General features: G+C 30.1%; 9 protein-coding genes across 10 annotated transcripts; 5 read left to right on the top strand and 4 right to left on the bottom strand.

Moving 5' to 3' along the window:
- The first annotated feature begins 232 nt into the window (after positions 1–232).
- LOC106791226 (DEAD-box helicase Dbp80) lies at positions 233–3,509 on the top strand. Its single transcript, XM_014756724.1, has 9 exons — positions 233–420; positions 623–703; positions 909–1,135; positions 1,256–1,348; positions 1,449–1,666; positions 1,741–1,918; positions 2,005–2,242; positions 2,327–2,489; positions 2,562–3,509. The coding sequence occupies exons 2-9, from the start codon at positions 641–643 to the stop codon at positions 2,813–2,815; spliced, it is 1,434 nt and encodes a 477-aa protein (XP_014612210.1). The 5' UTR covers positions 233–420; positions 623–640; the 3' UTR covers positions 2,816–3,509.
- Positions 3,401–6,688, bottom strand: LOC106791225 (60 kDa heat shock protein, mitochondrial). Its single transcript, XM_014756723.1, has 4 exons — positions 6,530–6,688; positions 5,589–6,006; positions 4,603–5,493; positions 3,401–4,527 (listed from the first exon to the last, which is right to left on the bottom strand). Exons 2-4 carry the CDS (start codon positions 6,004–6,006, stop codon positions 4,112–4,114), a joined length of 1,725 nt encoding a protein of 574 aa, XP_014612209.1. The 5' UTR covers positions 6,530–6,688; the 3' UTR covers positions 3,401–4,111.
- Positions 6,689–7,486: 798 nt separating this feature from the next.
- LOC106791220 (10 kDa heat shock protein, mitochondrial) lies at positions 7,487–8,865 on the top strand. Its single transcript, XM_014756714.1, has 3 exons — positions 7,487–7,703; positions 8,246–8,422; positions 8,498–8,865. The coding sequence occupies exons 1-3, from the start codon at positions 7,701–7,703 to the stop codon at positions 8,639–8,641; spliced, it is 324 nt and encodes a 107-aa protein (XP_014612200.1). The 5' UTR covers positions 7,487–7,700; the 3' UTR covers positions 8,642–8,865.
- LOC106791213 (something about silencing protein 10) lies at positions 8,810–10,844 on the bottom strand. Its single transcript, XM_014756706.1, has 4 exons — positions 10,702–10,844; positions 9,897–10,504; positions 9,150–9,826; positions 8,810–9,071 (listed from the first exon to the last, which is right to left on the bottom strand). The coding sequence occupies exons 1-4, from the start codon at positions 10,716–10,718 to the stop codon at positions 8,982–8,984; spliced, it is 1,392 nt and encodes a 463-aa protein (XP_014612192.1). The 5' UTR covers positions 10,719–10,844; the 3' UTR covers positions 8,810–8,981.
- Positions 10,845–10,888: 44 nt separating this feature from the next.
- On the top strand, positions 10,889–11,651 carry LOC106791217 (39S ribosomal protein L20, mitochondrial). The gene is made up of 3 exons (XM_014756711.1): positions 10,889–11,084; positions 11,186–11,296; positions 11,372–11,651. The coding sequence occupies exons 1-3, from the start codon at positions 10,998–11,000 to the stop codon at positions 11,618–11,620; spliced, it is 447 nt and encodes a 148-aa protein (XP_014612197.1). The 5' UTR covers positions 10,889–10,997; the 3' UTR covers positions 11,621–11,651.
- Positions 11,642–13,378, bottom strand: LOC106791215 (triosephosphate isomerase). Its single transcript, XM_014756709.1, has 3 exons — positions 13,062–13,378; positions 12,360–12,613; positions 11,642–12,273 (listed from the first exon to the last, which is right to left on the bottom strand). Exons 1-3 carry the CDS (start codon positions 13,168–13,170, stop codon positions 11,893–11,895), a joined length of 744 nt encoding a protein of 247 aa, XP_014612195.1. The 5' UTR covers positions 13,171–13,378; the 3' UTR covers positions 11,642–11,892.
- A 109-nt stretch (positions 13,379–13,487) lies between these two features.
- Positions 13,488–16,627, top strand: LOC106791218 (INO80 complex subunit C). 2 transcript variants are annotated; one of them, XM_014756712.1, is made up of 4 exons: positions 13,488–13,624; positions 15,386–15,563; positions 15,822–15,889; positions 16,444–16,627. In XM_014756712.1, the coding sequence occupies exons 2-4, from the start codon at positions 15,386–15,388 to the stop codon at positions 16,573–16,575; spliced, it is 378 nt and encodes a 125-aa protein (XP_014612198.1). In that variant the 5' UTR covers positions 13,488–13,624; the 3' UTR covers positions 16,576–16,627. The 2 variants fall into 2 exon arrangements, with proteins under 2 accessions (XP_014612198.1, XP_014612199.1); XM_014756713.1 differs by lacking the exon at positions 13,488–13,624 and adding an exon at positions 15,095–15,259.
- LOC106791214 lies at positions 13,653–15,106 on the top strand. Its single transcript, XM_014756707.1, has 2 exons — positions 13,653–14,710; positions 14,822–15,106. Exons 1-2 carry the CDS (start codon positions 14,057–14,059, stop codon positions 15,029–15,031), a joined length of 864 nt encoding a protein of 287 aa, XP_014612193.1. The 5' UTR covers positions 13,653–14,056; the 3' UTR covers positions 15,032–15,106.
- A 287-nt stretch (positions 16,628–16,914) lies between the features above and the next one.
- LOC106791216 (prostaglandin E synthase 3) lies at positions 16,915–18,929 on the bottom strand. Its single transcript, XM_014756710.1, has 3 exons — positions 18,817–18,929; positions 17,589–17,970; positions 16,915–17,476 (listed from the first exon to the last, which is right to left on the bottom strand). The coding sequence occupies exons 1-3, from the start codon at positions 18,831–18,833 to the stop codon at positions 17,357–17,359; spliced, it is 519 nt and encodes a 172-aa protein (XP_014612196.1). The 5' UTR covers positions 18,834–18,929; the 3' UTR covers positions 16,915–17,356.
- Positions 18,930–20,009: the final 1,080 nt, after the last annotated feature.

Here is a 20,009-nt window from a genome sequence, read left to right as displayed (position 1 = left end):
TTTTATAAGTTTCTCTCTCTGTAAAAATATATATATATATTTTATTTTTTTTTTTAATCATTTGAATATATTACATGCATACAATCTCTATTAATTATGACGTTAAATATTTATGCATAAAAAATATAAATGTTCATAAATTTTTATTCATTTTGTATTTAACCTATAAATGATTAGCATATATATAACTATAATGCACCGTTGCACGTGGATCGAACAAAAGTCTTGGGGAAAAAAATGGCCGACATTTTTTTATAGTTTTATAGCCGATTTATAAGAACGCCATCGCATTTAAATGAAAGCGTGTTTCTGTTATTTATCAAATCGTATCGATTAATGAAAAAGCACCTTTTAAGTGACTTTCCATAAGAAAATCTAAACAATAGATTTACATATATATAATATATTGGAGTATATTCGGTATGTAAAAACAGACGTGTAAAAACGGTTGGTAGCAGTAGTTGGTAATAGTAGAAAGTTCATATGTATCGACTGAAATATTTCTTGGATGATTCGATTAAACTTGACTTCTGATAGCTTATGCCGCTCACAACATTACTTTACAATAATAATCGTCTATTATTTATTTTTATAAAGTTTTCATTTTATTGTTCGATATTAGCAAAGTGTCCATACAAAAATGGCTTCTGCCAAAGTTGATTGGGGGAAATTTGCTGAGGAACAAGATGAATTAGCTTCTAAGGTAATGTCATCCTCATGTAATAAAACACCGGTATAACCATACTCTTTTTGTTTATTCCATCTATTAAATATAACAATGAAACATTTTACTGCAACTATAGTTAATATTAAAGCTTAGAATAACCTAATACATTACTACACATGCATAATGTTAAATATGGTTGTTTTAAATTCTTATCTATAAGAATTCATATTTCTCTCTACAGGTAACAGATATTAATCTAGATCAAAAGTCAAAAGAAACATTAACGAGTTCGAACGAGGATTCTAAGAGCGACGATGGTGCAGACGAACAGATTTCACCGGCAGAAAAGTCTTTATTACAAAAAATTATACGAAAAGGATTGGTGGAAACGACTAAAGGTATAGAGGTGCAGAGGAAGGATCCGTCATCTCCATTATATAGCGTTAAATCTTTTGAAGCGCTTAGTCTGTGAGTTGTCTCATAATGTGTCTTATATGTACTTCTAAAGTCATAATTATAGTTCTATGTGTGTATGTAAGATGTTTATAAAATATTATTACTTATATAGCATTTTATATATATTTTTAGTAAACCTGCATTATTGAAAGGAGTTTATGCGATGGGTTTTAATGCACCATCAAAGATTCAAGAAACAGCGCTACCAGCTTTGCTTGCCGATCCGTAAGTTGTAAAATATGATAAATTAACAAACATTAGATCAAATCTAATACAAAGTAAATCAACATAACTATAAGAAATAATAATTATTACAAATTTGTAGGCCTCATAATATGATTGCACAATCCCAATCTGGAACTGGCAAAACTGCGGCATTTGTACTAGCTATGTTAAGTAGAGTAGATACAACTAAGGATTATCCGCAAGTGCTTGCTTTATCGCCAACATATGAATTAGCAATACAAACTGGAGAAGTTGCTGCTAAAATGTCTCGTTTTTGTCCTGAAATTAAGTTGAAATATGCCGTTAGAGGGGAAGAAAGTAATATCCTTCATTTAAACGTAACTTTCATTTAAAACATACAAGTTTTACTTATTAGAGTTCCGTAATTTTAGTTCCTCGTGGCACAAAAATCACAGATCACATCATTATTGGTACACCAGGAAAAGTTTTAGATTGGGCAGTGAAATTTAAAGCCTTTAATTTAAGCAAAATCTCAGTTTTTGTTCTGGATGAAGCTGATGTAATGATAGCAACACAAGGCCATCAAGACCAATGTATTCGTATTCACAAGTAACATATTTGATATATTACATATCATAATGCACATTTCTAAAGTAGAAAATGATATTTAATTCTTGTTTTATATTTATTTATAGATTACTTCCACGCACATGCCAGATGATGTTTTTTTCAGCAACATATGAGAGTGCAGTAATGTCGTTTGCTGAAATCATAGTTAGCAATCCTCTTATAATAAGATTGATGAAAGAAGAAGAAAGTTTAGATAATATTAAACAATATTACGTTAAATGCAAAGACAAAGATGGCAAATATGCAGCTATTACGAATATTTATGGTGTTATAACTATTGGTCAAGCTATTATTTTTTGTCACGTATGATTCCATTTTTTGTATTTATTGGTTATATAACTATAATAATAGTTGGTCATATATATTAAATGATGGTTTCTTTTTTAGACCAAAAAAACAGCTAGTTGGTTAGCAGAAAAAATGACAAAAGATGGTCATGCAGTAGCTTTATTAACAGGAGAATTAACCGTAGAACAAAGAATTTCTGTATTGGATAGATTTAGAGCTGGCCTGGAAAAAGTTCTTATTACAACGAACGTATTAGCAAGAGGTATGTGAAATTTTAATTAAATGATGCGAGAAATAAATTTTTACACCCATTTATATATCATGAAATTTGTAGGTATCGACGTGGAGCAAGTAACTATAGTTGTGAATTTTGATCTACCAATGGATCAAGATCGTCAAGCTGATTGTGAAACATATTTACATAGAATTGGTAGAACGGGGCGTTTCGGAAAATCTGGAATCGCTATTAATTTAATAGACTCATCCCACGCAATGCAGTTATGCAACGACATAGAAAAACATTTTGGAAAGAAGATACATTACCTCGATGCAGATGATGCGGATGAAATAGAAAAGATTGGTGCTTAAATCATTTGATATACCGAGTGCCTAGATGTACGATTCTCCATCAGATATTTCTAGGTCCAAATGAAGTATTGAAGAAATTTTATTAATATCATATATTTCTTTTCCAATGGCCCATACTTCTTTTTTTAGACGCCTGTTTTTCACTGTTCTTAATGTATCTTTTATTAAAACATATATTAATTAATGATATGGCAATTGGATAAGAAATATAAAGAAATAAAATTGCAACATGTAATGTAATGACAATGGTGTACTTCCTATAGAAAGGCACAAGATATTTTTATATGTTGTAACACAAAATGTTCTTATCCAGTAATAATAGATTGATATAATTTCATTTATTTTCCTCGACTTTGTATATATTTAAAATACAGAATTTTTACTTTTCCATGCCCATGTAAAAATAAAATTACACAAGATAACTAATTTGTACGCGTTACGATATATTAAAAATCATATAATTACGTACAAGTACCTAATAAAATTTACTTCATACTTGTATGACAGCATTACAAATCATGGCATGTACAATGAATGAAATGAATTTACTCTCTAAGTATTACACGTAAGACAACTTTTTTATAGTATATAAACAACAGGATTTATTGAGGAAACATGTAAAATAATTTTGTATTTATTGAAATTACAAAAGTGAAAATAAACTATGATATTGAAAAAGATAAAAAAAAAGAAATAGCATTAACAAAAAAAAAAACAGAGATTATGAACTATTTAAAGGCATTAATTTTTACATACACTTTTGTTCTTATTTATGAAAATACAAATTTTATGCACAAGACGATGATTAATCTCGAGTTACGTGTGTGTTTCAATGTTATATAGGGTACAATTTTTATTTAAAACAGATCTTAAAAACTTATTCTCTTCGCTTGAATTATATAACCAAAATAATCAAATAGAATATAAAAGTTGTATAGACACAAAATACTTGAAATATTTTTTATACTCAAATCTTTTGAGCATTGACATTGGGTACATACAATGTAATATATTCTTATACACAAATTATATTATCCACAGCGTATGCTATTTGCATTATATTTAAATTATTTGATAAAAAGAGAACCTTCGTAATTTTTCAGAAATATGTGTATGTATTTGACGTAACGTTTACAAATGCGTAAAAAAACAATGGAACGTACTATTATGACTCCGTGGGTCATCATGAGATTGATCTTTACCTCTTCTTTATTTTAATCGTTCAAACGGTAACTTAATATTTGAACTGATTCTACGGATTTCAATTGCAATTGTGTAGGATATTCAGTCTTTTAATTACATACCCATTCCACCCATACCTCCCATTCCACCCATACCACCCATGCCACCCATACCACCCATAGGCCCACCCTGAGTTTCTTCTTTAGGCAATTCAGTTACAACTGCCTCTGCAGTCGTTAATAATGATGCAACTCCTGCTGCATCCGTAAGCGCCGTGCGTACAACTTTGGTAGGATCGATAATACCCTTTTCTATCATATCAACGTACTCGTCGTTTAATGCATCGTAACCAAGTTTTCCTTCGCTGACTTTTGCAACTACGAGACTAGCATCAACACCTGCATTTTGTGCGATTTGCAAACATGGCATTCTCAACGCGTCTGCTACGATTTTAATACCTGTAGCTTGATCGCTATTGGATGCTTTTAATTGTTGTAATGCTGGAGCACATCTTAACAAAGCAGTTCCACCTAAAAAATAATGGATAAAATTAATATTGAAATGATATAAATTAATTATATAATTAAATAATAGAATAAACTTACCTCCAGGAACAATACCTTCCTCCACAGCAGCTCTAGTAGCATTAAGCGCGTCGTGAACGCGGTCCTTCTTTTCGTTGACTTCTACTTCACTACTTCCACCAACTTTTAAAACTGCTACGCCCGATGCTAACTTCGCAAGTCGTTCTTGCAATTTTTCCTTTTCATAATCGGACGTGGTATTTTCAATTTGATCTCTAATTTGTTCTACTCTTCTGTCTATGTCACTCTTCTTTCCTTTACCTCTCAAAAAGAGCGTATCATCCTTCGTAATGACAACTTCTCCAACTTGGCCCAAGTCACTTAACTGTACATCTTCCAATTTAACGAGATTTGCATCATCTCCAAAAACTATACCACCAGTGGCAATAGCCATATCTTGTAGAGTCGCTTTCCTGTTATCACCAAAACCAGGTGCTTTCACTGCAGCTACTTGGAGCCCTATTTTCAATCTATTGACAACTAAAGTTGATAATGCTTCACCATCTATATCTTCTGCGATTAGAACGAGCGGCTTACGCTGAGAGTTTGCTAATTCCAGTGCAGGTATGACACTTTGTATAGATGATATTTTCTTTTCGCTAAAGAGTAACAATGCCTCTTGAAATTCTACTTTGGCACCTTTACTAGAATTTATAAAATATGGAGAAATATATCCTCTATCAAATTTCATTCCTTCTATTACTTCAAGTTCGTCATGAAGGGTTTTCCCATCTTTAACAGTAATAACACCATCCTTTCCAACTTTTTTCATGGCGTCGGAAATTAAATTTCCAACAGCGCTATCTCCATTAGCAGAAATAGTTGCTACTTGAGCAATTTCTTCTGGCGTTGTTACGGGTTTGCTTAAATGCTTTAATTCTTCTTTAATTTTGTCTACAGCTAACATTACTCCTAAAACAATCGAGAATATATTATATTATTAGATATTTTATAATTACGCAAAATGAATAATAAAATTAATATCAAGATTGCAATGATATTCTCACCCCTTCTGATTTCGACAGGATTGGCGCCTTTGCTAATTTTTTCAAAACCTTCTTTAGCTATTGCTCTCGCTAAAACAGTAGCCGTTGTAGTTCCATCTCCAGCTTCTTCGTTGGTATTATTGGCAACATCCTGTACTAATTTAGCTCCAATATTTTGAAACTTATCTTTTAATTCTATTCCTTTAGCTACTGTAACACCATCTTTGGTAATTTTGGGACTGCCCCAACTTTGTTCCAAGATAACATTACGTCCTTTAGGACCCATTGTTACAGCTACTGCATCTGCCAAAATATCTACACCTTGTAACATAAGTGCTCGTACTTCTGCACCAAATCTAACATCCTTGGCATAAGTTCGCGCCTGTAACTGCATTTGGCGCAGAGCTACGGAGCGCATCATGCTTGGTAATCTGTACATCTAAACATACAAGCAAAATGCAAAAGAAGATTAAATAAAATACGATATAAAAATATATTGTGAAGTATCTAAATGTCGGAGTAAAAAAAAAAAAAGAAGATAAAAAAACAGAATTGAGAAATGTTTTAGCTCCAAAGTAAGCCAAGAATATTACGAAAAAATAAAAAGGAATCTTGATAAATGTACATACTATGAACTCTAATAAATTATAAATTCATTCTTATTCAAGCCCAATTGCGGTTATGTAAATGCCGCGTGTACTGATAAATGATCTTTCCTACAGATATTTAAAAATATTACCTAAGCCATTAAAGAACTTTTATGCGTCTACCAAGAGAAAATATAACTTATTTGAAACTAAATGAAATAATTTAACCGTATTCTAGAAAAAAATCTTATTCATAGAAAGAAGATAGATACTACCCAAATTCCGGCCGGTTTAAATCGATTGATTAAATTTTCTATATACATATATATTATATTATTATAGATGAAATAGAAATTATTAAATGAACTTATTTACCTTTTATTTCGCAAGAGAAAAGACTTTTAAATAGAAACGTCGATAAAGCTTTGTGAAAAGTAATTGAAAATCGGCACGGCGTGACCGCACTTTGTCTTACGAATGGAACGAGAAGATATGAGAGAACTTGGCGCAATCACACGAACGTCTCTTCTACCCCCACCCTTTCCTACTCTATCCTTAACCTAACCTTTTAAATTTCATTCAAAAAATCTAGAAAATTCTTAGACTCTGTGTTACTGAAATCTGTTATATATAGACAAATTTTACATGAAGATTTTTTACTATAAAATGATATCGTTTTTTATTAAAATACAGCATTTATTTATTGTCCGATATTGAGCTTCATGTTTCTAGAATGTACCCAGATTTCGATGATGCAACATGTCTGCCTCGACCAATCATTTTTTTCTGCATATATCAGGAATAAACTAGGAGATGTACCTAATTATGTATAAATGTAAAATATTATTACTCGATTGCTTTTTCTATTTTATAATATTAATAATTTATTCTAAAATATAATTTAAATAAATGTACGATACTTTAATTGCAGGAATACAAAAAAAAAACAGCTTAAAAGTTATTTAAATATATAGGTATATTATATATACGTATATGTATATCGATAAATGATTTAAATTTTCTTCGATATCAATTCGAGTTTTCTCCTATTAAAATTAATATAAATTAATGTTTATATAAAATCTAATATATCGAAATATTTATTGAGAATCTTATAAGAAAGATAGATTCTGAAATTTGACGATAAATTTTGCATTGAAATGTATGAAAATGTAAAAAGAAAAAAAAGAAAAATAGAACGACATATTGTTGTTATCTTATAATTACATAGTCCTAAAAAGCTTACGAGGTTGATAACAACTAATAAATTAAAGAAATATTATCTACATTTATTTCCAAGATGGATGAACAAACGCATACGATGATTACGTAACACGAATGATATCTCGTCAGAAGCTTCGAGTAAATCGATGAACGTGGCGCTCGGGTTAGAATTCTGATGAAATATACGAACTTTCGAGAAAATATAGGAGAGGGTAAGTTTCGTTTCTTTGCACGAGGAGGTTACACAACGTGCGCAACTGTGCTTGCCGGTACAAGATAATCAGATACATCAGAACTAAAAGAAATAACTCGTCGATTAAACATGGTAAAAATTTTAATAAATGTTTCATTTTAATTGTCAATTTAAAATGATCGATACTATTTCGTATATACGTTGTTCGTTCTTTTCAATTAACACTACGAATCACTTTTTAACATTATCATTGATCGGGCCTGACTTATTTTATTTCAGATAACCTTTAAACTTACTTATTAATGATTTTCCTACGTATAAAATACAATTGTTCCTTTGTTACACGTCATTTTTTTTGTTCTTTTTTTTCCCTGACAACGTTTGCGAACGGTCGATTCGATGGCATTTGTTTATAATATATAACTGAAAAGTTTTGTATTATATGAAATGTATATTGTACGTCTTACATTAAAAAGTGGTGCATAGATTGCAACTGCATTTGAAGTGATTATTCTTGTTGAAAAGTTATCAATTACAAATTTGTGAATAGTTAAGACTCGTTTAAATTCTTAACAATGCAACAATTAAAAGTATTGATTATTTGAAATATTAATCTAATGATAATTAGTACAATAACTATGATTCATTTTAAAGGAATAAGTTTTTATTTACAGGCCGCCAATGCTGCTGTTAGTTCCGTTAAAAGGCTTATACCCTTGTTCGATAGAGTTTTAATAAAAAGAGCAGAAGCTATAACAAAAACGAAAGGAGGAATTGTTCTTCCTGAAAAAGCACAGGCTAAAGTTTTACAAGGAACTGTCGTAGCTATAGGACCTGGCTCTCGAAACAATGTATGAATTGTAATGTTCTATACTTGTTATTACTTATGTTAAAAAAGAAATTCATGAAATTGATATTTCTTTCAGAAAGGGGAACATGTTCCCTTGAGTATTAAAGTCGGTGATACAGTGTTACTGCCCGAATATGGAGGTACAAAAGTTGAACTCGAAGACAACAAGGAATATCATCTATTTCGTGAATCTGACATTTTAGCAAAACTAGAAGTTTAAATGTTCACCAAGTACAGAATAAGATAATTAATTTTTTTGTAAGTTCTCAATAAAAATTATTTGATAAATCTTCAAGAGTACATGTAAAATAAATACGAACGATGTATAAGAGGAAAGATTGTTAACATTTACATTTTCTTTGCAAAACGATTGTTAAGATAAGTGTCATTTTTTCGTACATAAATAAAATTGTTTATTTGTTTCTCATAATCAAATAAATGCTATTCTAATTATACGCGATAAGTCTGATAACTAATATACCAAAATTGTATTTAAATATTATATACAATAAGTAATTCCATATTAGTTCAATTATATTAATGTTTAAAGCATGTATTTACTATTTCAATTTTATACTCTTCTTCACGGAAACATTAATTCCTGACATTTCTCCGCTATATCGAGTTAATTCTTTCCTGACTTCTCTCACCTGAAAGAAGAAGATATGCATGTAGAGAGAGAATCGCGTATATTTATAATTTAGTAAATTAGATATTTTAATACTCACAGCTCCTTTCCTACGTATTTTTGCTTTGCGATACTTATTCCTATGCTTGACTCTTGGATTTCGTTGCTCTTTCTTACGATGCGGCGTAAGACCTTTGTTCTTTGCTATTTGATATGTAATTGCTCTTTTTTCTTCCGTATCCTGCATTTCTTCCGATATTTTGTTTTCTTGGTTGTCCGCCTCAACGTTCAATTTATCTTCATCCTTTTCAGATAAATTATTTTCTTCGTTTAATTCATCATCCGTGATATTGTCAGACTCTTCCTCTTCGTTTGTCTCGCTTATTTTTCGTTTTCGATCTTTTTTGTCTTTTACTTCAGCAATAACTTTTTTCTTCTCGTCAAAGTAAGTCACCAATTCACCTGATATATTATAAAGAGATCCACCTTCTTTTTTAATTTTTAATATCTCTTCAATTTTCTCTAATAAATTTCCTTCTCCGGAACGCATTTCATTAAGAAGTTGGCGATATTGAGCCAAACGTTTAATAACAGGATGCGAGTTGATAGGTAATCTTTTGGCTTTTAGCATTAAATAAAAGGAAATATTAACGCAATAATTTAATATTATTTGATACCTAGTTTTAACAAAGTCCAATGCAGGACAATTAGGACATATGCCTTTTTTAACAAGTTCCAAAAAAGGTGAAAGTACATTTTTAGCTTCGTTCATGCATTCTGTAAAAAAATTATAATTTATGATAATGTAGAAGAGAATATAAGTCAAATAATAATATATAAAACTTACCTTTAAAATCATCAACAAGAGCCAGAAATTCTGGACTTTCTTGCTGAACTAATTCACGTTTCTGTTTTTTACTAAGTTTGGTAAAATCTCTTTTGATGGTTTCCTCTTCATCTTGATGAGGTTTTGTGTCCTCACTTTTTACTTCTATAAAATCTAAACCAAAATCAGCATCATCCAATCGTTCAGCTAATTTCTTTTGAATGCTTATTGCTTCTTTTTCTTCCATTTCTGCTATAACTTGATTTTTATGACTAACAGTGGCATAATCAGGATCTACGTAATCCGTAGAATAATATGTTCTTTTCTTTTTGCCCCATGCTTTCTCATTTGGTATATCGAAATCATCTTGCAATTCTTCTATATCAGATTCCATAGAATCTGCTTCGTTTTCCATTTCATCCTCTTCGTTTTCCATTTCATCCTCTTCGTTTTCTTCATCATCTTGCAGTCCATAGACTTCGTCGTCGCTATCAAAATTTTCTGGTGCTCGTTTTATTCTTACTTTTCTAAGTAACTCACGATCTTCTTCCGAATATTGGTCATCAGAATCCGAGATTTCATCCATATCTACATCTCCTGCGTCTTCAACTTTGAATGCATTTCGTACTCTAGATAAATAAAGTTTATTATAAAATACAATTATGTATAAAATTAAAGTGACTTAAGTCTACTCTTTTTTGCAATAATCTTATATACAAATAGAGGATATTATTATATTATTATTCCTTAATAATTATGCATCTCTAACATTCTCGATATATTTATAATATAATCTATTAAAAATTTGTACAATTAGTTTACTTACTTCTTTTTTCCGGCCATTTTATGTGAAGGTATTTATATATATGTATATTTATTTTTTTAAAAGGTAAAATATAAATATAAATATCAATATCAAACGAACGTAGTATGCACCATGCACATCAATGCACTTCACGTGACTTTTTTAAGGTTATATCGAAAAAAATTTAGTATCGATATTTCCCGTTAGGTGACAGTCAGTGTTGATTGATATCAAAGCAAAAAATAACCTTTAAAAATACATGGTGTTACATTATAATAGAATTATTATAATATAATTATTAATTTCTGTGAAAAATCATGGTATTTCTATCGTTAAATTTATTAGTTCGATCTCGAGGACCAGATGAATTCTGGCGAAAACGTAAAATATTCGCAATTGCTGCTGTAAGTAATAGTTATATCTGCTATTCCTCTGATTACCTTACACAGTTAATAATTATATTTATATTTTAATAATTATATTCTAATAATTATATTTTACACAGCATTTTATAGGTAGAAGAAGAAATTGTTATTCTCTCGCTATTAGAGGTGTTCATAGATCCTTAATGTTTGCTACCAAAGGACGAAAATTAAAAAAAGAAGATATGCGCGAGGTAATGTTAACAAAGTATACAATATTAGTCGTTTCATTGCTCCAAGTATGTAAATTATTGAATTTAAAATTATAGCTTTGGCTAACAAGATGCAATGCAGCTTTGACCGAACACGATATGGAACAAAAAACATTTACCGAAGCCTTAACTAGATGTAATATTTTACTAAATTATAAAACTTTAGCTGATTTAGCTTGTTGGGAACCAAGAACATTTAAATCTCTAGTTGCTATCGCAGGTGCAAGAGCACAGCAAGATGGACTTAAAAGTAGAAATAAAATATTAGAATCGACTACTACTATATCAGATGGTTTAATCGAATAAAATATATGAGGGGTAGAATACTTATACAATACTTAGTTATTTTTATTGTACCTACTTTAAACAATTATTCTATTAACAATGTAATATATACTTGATCTTATTTTATGGCCGTTTGGAAAAATATTTATTATTATGATTTGAGCTTTGTAGATGATGTTTAATAATTACAATTTGGAAATTAGAATTTTAACAAAGTAAAATAAAATATATGTTCCAATGATATTTCTTTAGAACATATAATTGGGGAAAGAAGAAACATCAAAGCATTAAGTTCACTGCTTGGCATTTACAATTTGTACAAAATCAGGTTTCAAGGAAGCACCTCCTACTAAAAACCCATCAATGTCTTTTTCTTTTGCCAATTCTTTAGCATTTCCCGCTGTTACCGATCCACCATAAATAATTCGAACTGTTTCAGCAACGTTTGCATTCACATTCTTAGTAAACCACTCTCTTAATTTCTCATGGACTTCTTGTGCTTGTTGAGGCGTAGCAGTTTTACCTGTTCCAATTGCCCAAACAGGTTCATACGCAAGTACAACATTATCCCACGATTTTATTTTATCTGCAATAGCTTTTGTTTGGCGAAAAACTACTTCTTCCGTTTTCCCAGCCTCGCGTTCTTCTAATTTTTCTCCAATACAAGCTATTACCTATGAAATAATAATAAAATCGTTAGAATTTTATCAGAGTCATAGATATTTTATTATAAAAAGTCATTGATAAAAGCATTATTCACTTTCAATCCAGTTTCCAATGAATGGGCAACTTTTTCCGCAACCAATTCATCCGTTTCTCCGAAAACATTTCTACGTTCAGAATGTCCAAGAATTACCCATGGGATGGAATTGTCAAGAAGCATAGCTGGACTGATTTCCCCCGTAAAAGCTCCCTTAGGTACTTTATATGCATTTTGAGCGCTAATATCAACATTGCTAGGCAAAATACCTTTTGCATATGTCAGATAAATAGCTGGTACGCCAACAACAACATCTGTAATAATTTATATAAATAACTACAGCACTATTACATAAGTACTACATAAAATAAATAATAAAACTATTACGAAAGTAATTGTTACTCAATTATAACTAAAAATTATCTTTAATAAATAAACAAACGATGCAATTAACAAATATAAAATATCAAAAGAATATTAACATAAAGATAAATGATAAAGACTATCGTATATAGGGTGAATCAAATAAGGCAATGAATTGGAAATCGATTATAATGTTTCTCTAATTAATAAGCTTTGAAATCTTTCTTCTTTTCCTTCATGTAATGTCAAGTAAGAAGTTATAAATGAAACATAGAAAAATTTGTATATAGATTCTTTTCATTATAAAGTTTGTATAATGTTAAAACAAGCAAAGGTGGCAGAAATAAATTGACTTGTACTGTACATCTATGCGATATATGTACTTTAAAAAATACATACCAACGTTGGGATCCAATGGACCGGCTTTAAGAAATGCAACAATTTCGTCGATCTCTTTTTTTGTTCCATTCATTTTCCAATTTCCACCGACAAAAAATTTTCGTCCCATGTTTGGTTTGATAGAGTCACAGCTAGTAAAAATATTCAATAAAATCCGTTTCGATACTGATCGATTCTAAAAGACAATTTTTCAACTGTTCGTCCTTATGACCTTCAAGAAAGTAAGAAGGTGAGTCTTGTCACGTTAGATTTGTTCTGCTATCGAATTTCAGTGTCTCTCGGTAGGATTGCAATGCGCATACGTGGAAGACTCAAGGTCATATGACGTTACCATTGAACGCATTCATTCAACCATTAGTTATTTCTGATTCGCTATAGGTATACCCGCCATTGTGACATCAAACGCAACAGATGCATTTGATTTGTGCATTTAAACCGCGCGGATAGATTTGACAAAAGCTTCTAACTATTCAATTTTTATGTATGACTTTATTATTTTATTTAAAGATTAATTAATAATAATCTTTAAGGCGCAAGAGAAAAAAGATTGATCTTTAAGAAAGGTAAATATAAATTGTATATCGTTGTAAGAGTTATATCGACCATTTACAATAAGAATATTTATCAGGTTTCTAACTTCTAACCTCTAATATTGGCACATTTATATAAATGATAGCTTCCTTTAATTATAATATATTTTCATAAATAATCATATTAATTTATAACACTTACAATATTTACGTACGTGAATATTTTGAAAAATTTCCTCCTGGGAAATGCAAGTGTGGAATGCCTCATATTTGCATATATTAATTATTTTAATTAATATTTAAGATATATATACTTTGTATGCGATATTTTTATGTAATTAAAAAAAAAAAAAGAATAAAAGACAAATGCTATCACATTTATGTTGCATATCCTAAAGCTCTTTTGCTCTGTACGAATGATTGATACATTTAAATGTAGTAAACTATAATCGTTTTGGAATAAGTATGCTTTACACGCCGGCATTTAACTTGGATAAATTAGTACATTCGCTTATGCAAAGCTTGGGCTATGGGAGATCGGATAGAAAACATTTTTTAACCTACATGGACAATACATATAAGATACCAAATAAAAAATTAAATATTTGCGAGAAAATGAAAGATGTTTATCAAAGTAATCTTGATTTTTCAAATCCTTACGACATACAACATTTCATAGAAAATCATACAAACATCCTTGATAAATCTGTTTATTCTAAAAACATTCCGGTTCTCGCATCTCATTTGAAAAATATTAATACTACAATTATTCAAACAATTAATAAAATAAAAGTACAAAGAAATGTTATGGAAGGTAAACATAAATTATTAAATTCGTACAAGAAAAATTCTCGCGTTAAGAAGTATCAAGGAATTTTGGATGGTAAATATAATAAATACACATTAAAAAATACAACTTTGAAAAAAAATAATTCTCTTATGAACTGTCCGCAACAAAATAAAAAGAAACATAATAATATCGCATGCAATTTAACGAATAATATAATGCAATATATGGAATATGAAAGCGAATTAAATACTAAATTATTAGAACTATATACGAAAGATGAAGAATTTATCAAGAAATATATACATATATCATTATATATAGCAACAGAGGTAAACTAGTAGTATGAATTTATAGAAATATATGATATATATTTACTTGATAACATAAAACATTTGTATAGAAATTATTTAGTTTGTTAATTATAATAATTGTACATGTAGAAGATCGATTGCTCAAATTTTGAAAAGATAGATAGAAAATATCAACAAAAAGTTTTGCTATGCAAGCAGGCAATATTGTGTTTGATTGAACCAAGCGAAAAAGCATATGTCCTTTGTACAAATAATTTGTCTGGTATTATACAGAAACATTTATCGCAAGGATGTAGATATTATATTGAATCTTCAAGGTATTTTTATATCTACATATAATATGTAGTAAGTTTATATTAAGATTTGCTACCCATAAGTTTTAATTATAAAAACTGTCCTTAGTGATTCTACTGAGTACTATAAAGCTTTATTGATTATAAGTCATTGGGCAAAAGTTTTGGTAAAGCATCAAAATATAACTATGGTTCATATGATCTGTGCTATACTTGGTTGCGAAATAAATCAAATATTAATTTTAAACTACCCGAAAGATGCTTTATCGAAAAGGTATATATATTTATAGGATACACATATTTTGTTATCAAATGTAAAATTCTAAGATGAGTATGATAGAAATCATAGTTTATAAGTAATTGTAAAAGGTGCTTTAATTTTTAACATCTGGATTTTAAGATGGTGAATGAAGAAGTAGTGGAAGGTAATAAGAAGACTCAACCTGTATTTAAAAGCCCAACTTTTCACGATCAATTTCGGCCAATAAGTAATACTGGGAAGAAAAGAACTTGGAGATCTCTTAAGCAGGTTCTGGCACAGGAACGTAGTTTACCATGGCCTGCTGAAGTAGTACATTGTATGAGTTTTGATATTTTAATTTATATTTAAAATTAAAATAAAAGTACAGTAGTGTGAAAATAGATCAGTCAATGTCAAGAGTAAACGATTTTATTAATATTCCCTAGCGAGCGCAAATTACTTTTATAAAAAAAATGCAAATATATGTTGGAACATATATATATATATATAAACCATATTATTATAAATGGAATAAATTTTTACCACTGGCTAGATTATCAATGTTAATAATTTTACATTTAATTGTAAATTCCAGATAGTGCTATCAATGCACCACCAAGTTTTAAACCTGCAAAGAAGTATTCTGATATATCTGGCCTGCCTGTAAGTAATATACGAATAGTAATGTACTTTTTGTCTTTCGAAATATTATGTCTAATGAAATATTTCATCTGCTAATGCGTTATTTAACACGTTGAGTACATTGGTTTCTGGGGGACCGAAAGTATAAGATTAGTTAATAAATGTATTATTTGAATGAAGTTTATTATAACATTCTAATCAAAGATATGGTTTTTGGATGTTTTATTTTGTAAAACACAACATTGAATATAACACAGAAGCAATGAATTATAATTTCGTTTGTCAGAATGGTCTTCAGTCTTTCGTTTCTTTATTCTAACTGATTTTTTTTTATGGTGGACATTTTACTATTCTTCTATCTTATTTTATCTTTTATTTATACATGATATACTTTTACATCATCTGCATTATAGCTATAGCCTAAACGAAACTGCCTGATCAAAAAGCATAATAAAAACGGCTCTGCATTCAACGTGTTAAAAAAATGAATATTTGAAGGAAATCAGTTTCATAATATGTGTTAAGTTATATTATTAAGATGAGAACACAGATGTTAATCACATTTATTTGCACAGGCACGGTATACAGATCCACAAACTAAGTTATATTATGCAACTGCTGAAGAATTTGCAACAGTTCGTAGCCTGCCAATGGATATAACTGCCGGATATTTAGCGTTACGTGGTGCTTCTAGTATCGTTGGTTAAGTATTTTCATTAAATTGCAAGAAATATATATCGTACATTTCTTAATTGCATGTTTCAATCTCCCTTTTTAACCCTTTCGCGGCGGAGCGCTCGAAAATGAATCGTGCTCAATGCTGCTGTCCGCTCGGAGGCGAGCATTTATAGCTAAGCGCCAAAAGGCGCTGTCCGCTCGGTGCGAGCATCTATAGCTGAGCGCCAAAAGGCGCTGTCTGCCGCGAAAGGGTTAACCAGACAGAAAATATTTTACATAATTTCAACATCATCTAATTCTACAGATTTATACATATATAGAAATGTAGTGTATGATTTTAAGAAAAAGTAAACCTGCTTTTCTATTCGATTATTTATCATTTATTTATTTACTTTTTAATAATTATTTAGCGTTGATTTATTAATGTGGGCTGTACGGAAATAAACAATTCTCCAGACAATTTAAGTAGTTATCATTATTTTACCTTCTTGATATTTTACACAATTCGTTAAAAAAGCTTGTCCATTAACTTATTGTATGAACTACAGACTAAAAAGGGATTAAGAATCCTTTGAAACTGTGTTTTAACTGTTCATATGAGACAACTTCTGCAATTACCATTGAAATTTGTTTAGCACACCGCACAACTTGGTTGTTTGCTACTACATCCGGCCATCAACAAATTTGTAAAAATTATTTGTAATCGAAAATACAAACAGCACATGGCCTACTGAAGTATCTTTCGACGGTGCACTATCCATAGGTCATTTCTTTTGAGAGGATTAATTTGATGTATTATTAAAAAGTTCTTCATTCCAAATCAGGTATTTCTTCATCATCACTATCAATTTCATCCATCTCGTCTCCAAGATCATCGAAATTAGGCTTGCTATCGCCCGATCCTCCTAAGCCACCCATGTGTCGCATCATCTACGAATCACACAAAAATCATATCAATTTTACTATGCACTGACTCTCAATGAAAATGGACAAGTAATTTCACGAATTAATGTCTATTATTTTAATCGAAAGAAAAATCTACTTCTTCCAAGTCATGGTTTCCACCCTCGAAGTCTCCCTCCTCGTCGCTATCATCTTCGTCCTTCCACTTGTTGAAATCACTTTTCAACCAATGAGCCTTTGTTTTTTCCTTGGTTAATCTTGGCCAGTATGGGCCTTCTTCTTTTTTTACGAGTACTAATTCTATAGTTCTACCCCCTAAATTCTTTAATGTTTTGTCAGGATTGATCTCTTTGTATAAATTTATTGTAACCTCGTGCATCTTATTTTCTGTCCCACCCACACCTTTGAAATGTAACATTTCTGGCTCGATCTTTAAAACGGGATCTTTGCAATCCTCTAAGCATATAGTAATGAAGAGAATATCCCTCCTTTGGGCCCACATAACAGGTGGAGGAGGTAATCTGAAATACGTTACACATTCAGACATCATTGAATAAGTATCTTAAATAAAAAAATTCATTAGATTGAATTGCGCGTAATTATTTAATTCCGGTCTCTCAAAATAAAATATAACAAGTAAAGTAAAATATTAGTAAAAAAAAATATAAATCCCATGTAGAAATTTATTCGATTTAAATCGTTTTTAATCGGTTTGTAACAGTTATACTTTGACCCTATGTCGAAATTGAATTTTTAAATTATTCTTTTCTATAGGTTAGAATAATAAAATTCTTATCGAGAAAAATCGCTGGTCATTACGGCATAGTAAATAATCGTATAGGAAATGATGGGACAAAAATAGTAGTCACGAAGATAGAAGATAGATATGGGTATATATATAATCGTTCCTTTTTTATTCTATAAAGGAACGTGTATTATATCATTTAGAAAAGAGCATAAATAATCTGAAGAAAAGGCTTATGATATAGAGGGGAAGATATTACGCTTGGTCACCGGGGGAATGCATCGCGTGTTCAGCGTCTTTATCAAAATTGATACATCGAAAATGTATGCTATTTAAATAACATATAATATTCTAATTATTATTTCAACTAAATAAATATTAATTTAGAAAATAAAATAGACCCTTAAATATAACGAATTAAATCTGTTTTCTAGAATCTTCGAGAATCAATAAAATTATCCTAATACAATATGGCGGCCTTTCGAAAGCCACGGGGCGGCAATTATATCTTATCTTGCATTAAATTTTTTACGATATCAATGTTTTTAAGAGAATTTAGAAGATCGCGAAGAAGGCTTCTAAATTTAGTATTACAAAATGGAAGGGATTTAGCTATACTTACTGTCCTTCCTGAGTCATTTTTTCCTACGGCTTTAGTAGTACTCGAGCAAACAAATACCGCACACTAACGTTCGCATCCGCAGATCTGATTCGAGTATATTTCGAGATATGATCTATCGATTCAACCGGACATTCTAATTAGTTTTCACCGGTGTATCTCGAATTTCGATATATCGAACTTCGAAAAGCATCTTCCGGTATTTTAACTTCAAACCTTATTCTCAACATTTATTTAGTATTTGTCCACGTTTTCAAATAAAGAAATATTTATTTTTTTCACTAACGAGAATGTTATATCTTTTTTTAACAATAAATAAAAGAATAAAACAATTCGTCAAATAATTATTCATTTGAAATTAGATCAAAATGGCAGATGAATAATGTATATTAAATAGCTTAGATTTTCTTTTGATAACATATGAAGGTGTTTAAGCGGGAAAAATTCAAAAATCTATTGATGATTATCAAATTAATCGATTTTAAGAATTGAACTAGAAGAAGATATATGTATTAGATTAATATTAGAAATAAATAGATATATACAAAAATTGAAAACAATTTATAATATGCAATTTTTAATATCAGATAATTTAAATTAGCAATAGTTTTATAAATTTATATATTGTGACAAAGTTATTGGAATATGAAATAGAAGAATTAACACGATAAATGAATTCTTTTTAGAATTCTGAAATATATAAAATGAGAAGATATGATTTAAAGTATAGAAATAAAGGTGTATCTTTATGGAGAAATAAATAAATAAAAGCATAGATAAATAGAGAAAGAGAAAGAAAGAGGAAGAGAAAGAGATAGAGTGGTGTAAAAAGGAGTGGGAGAGAAAAAGAGAGGATGTGTTAAGAGAGGATCATGTTTATAGAGTGTAAGAGAAAGGAGAGGGGGGCAGGTGGGTTTAGATTGTAGGTCATTGGGCGGTAATGGAGGGGTTTTCCTTCTGGCTCGTTGTAGTCCGCTAACAAACTGGACAACGCGGAGACGCTCCGCCAGTTTATTTCCTTCGTAGCTTCGTTTCAGGTGATAAAACGTGCTTCTGTTGGTGTTGCGCCTGCGCTTACCTGCGCCTACCTTCGTCTGACTGCGCCCTATCTCACATAATTAAATAAAGAAATAAATACTATTTTTTACAAAAAGGGATGTAATCGAAGTGTGATATATTTCATTTTATTTTATTTT

This window comes from Polistes canadensis, unplaced genomic scaffold (genome assembly GCF_001313835.1).
Source record: "Polistes canadensis isolate GaletaPanama2010 unplaced genomic scaffold, ASM131383v1 scaffold_292, whole genome shotgun sequence".
Taxonomy (NCBI): domain Eukaryota; kingdom Metazoa; phylum Arthropoda; class Insecta; order Hymenoptera; family Vespidae; genus Polistes; species Polistes canadensis.
Note: the sequence above shows the minus strand (reverse complement) of the source record. Positions and strands in the feature narration are given on the sequence as shown.

Bases quoted from the DNA above. Each gene is read 5' to 3' on its own strand.
- LOC106791226 (XM_014756724.1), top strand. From the start codon at position 641: ATGGCTTCTGCCAAAGTTGATTGGGGGAAATTTGCTGAGGAACAAGAT. The intron at 1,349-1,448 runs GTAAGTTGTAAA...ACAAATTTGTAG, and splicing joins CCAGCTTTGCTTGCCGATCC to GCCTCATAATATGATTGCAC. The intron at 2,243-2,326 runs GTATGATTCCAT...TTTCTTTTTTAG, and splicing joins AAGCTATTATTTTTTGTCAC to ACCAAAAAAACAGCTAGTTG.
- LOC106791225 (XM_014756723.1), bottom strand. From the start codon at position 6,006: ATGTACAGATTACCAAGCATGATGCGCTCCGTAGCTCTGCGCCAAATG. The intron at 5,494-5,588 runs GTGAGAATATCA...CGATTGTTTTAG, and splicing joins TCCTGTCGAAATCAGAAGGG to GAGTAATGTTAGCTGTAGAC. The intron at 4,528-4,602 runs GTAAGTTTATTC...ATTATTTTTTAG, and splicing joins GGAAGGTATTGTTCCTGGAG to GTGGAACTGCTTTGTTAAGA.
- LOC106791220 (XM_014756714.1), top strand. The intron at 8,423-8,497 runs GTATGAATTGTA...TATTTCTTTCAG, and splicing joins GACCTGGCTCTCGAAACAAT to AAAGGGGAACATGTTCCCTT.
- LOC106791213 (XM_014756706.1), bottom strand. The intron at 9,827-9,896 runs GTAAGTTTTATA...ATTTTTTTACAG, and splicing joins TCTTGTTGATGATTTTAAAG to AATGCATGAACGAAGCTAAA. The intron at 9,072-9,149 runs GTGAGTATTAAA...TTCTTCTTTCAG, and splicing joins AAATACGTAGGAAAGGAGCT to GTGAGAGAAGTCAGGAAAGA.
- LOC106791217 (XM_014756711.1), top strand. From the start codon at position 10,998: ATGGTATTTCTATCGTTAAATTTATTAGTTCGATCTCGAGGACCAGAT. The intron at 11,085-11,185 runs GTAAGTAATAGT...TATTTTACACAG, and splicing joins AAATATTCGCAATTGCTGCT to CATTTTATAGGTAGAAGAAG. The intron at 11,297-11,371 runs GTAATGTTAACA...TTAAAATTATAG, and splicing joins AAAAAGAAGATATGCGCGAG to CTTTGGCTAACAAGATGCAA.
- LOC106791215 (XM_014756709.1), bottom strand. From the start codon at position 13,170: ATGGGACGAAAATTTTTTGTCGGTGGAAATTGGAAAATGAATGGAACA. The intron at 12,614-13,061 runs GTATGTATTTTT...AAATTATTACAG, and splicing joins TCCATTGGATCCCAACGTTG to ATGTTGTTGTTGGCGTACCA. The intron at 12,274-12,359 runs GTGAATAATGCT...ATTATTTCATAG, and splicing joins CATTGGAAACTGGATTGAAA to GTAATAGCTTGTATTGGAGA.
- LOC106791214 (XM_014756707.1), top strand. From the start codon at position 14,057: ATGCTTTACACGCCGGCATTTAACTTGGATAAATTAGTACATTCGCTT. The intron at 14,711-14,821 runs GTAAACTAGTAG...TTGTACATGTAG, and splicing joins CATTATATATAGCAACAGAG to AAGATCGATTGCTCAAATTT.
- LOC106791218 (XM_014756712.1), top strand. From the start codon at position 15,386: ATGGTGAATGAAGAAGTAGTGGAAGGTAATAAGAAGACTCAACCTGTA. The intron at 15,564-15,821 runs GTATGAGTTTTG...TGTAAATTCCAG, and splicing joins GCCTGCTGAAGTAGTACATT to ATAGTGCTATCAATGCACCA. The intron at 15,890-16,443 runs GTAAGTAATATA...TTATTTGCACAG, and splicing joins CTGATATATCTGGCCTGCCT to GCACGGTATACAGATCCACA.
- LOC106791216 (XM_014756710.1), bottom strand. The intron at 17,477-17,588 runs GTAGATTTTTCT...TGTGATTCGTAG, and splicing joins GAAACCATGACTTGGAAGAA to ATGATGCGACACATGGGTGG.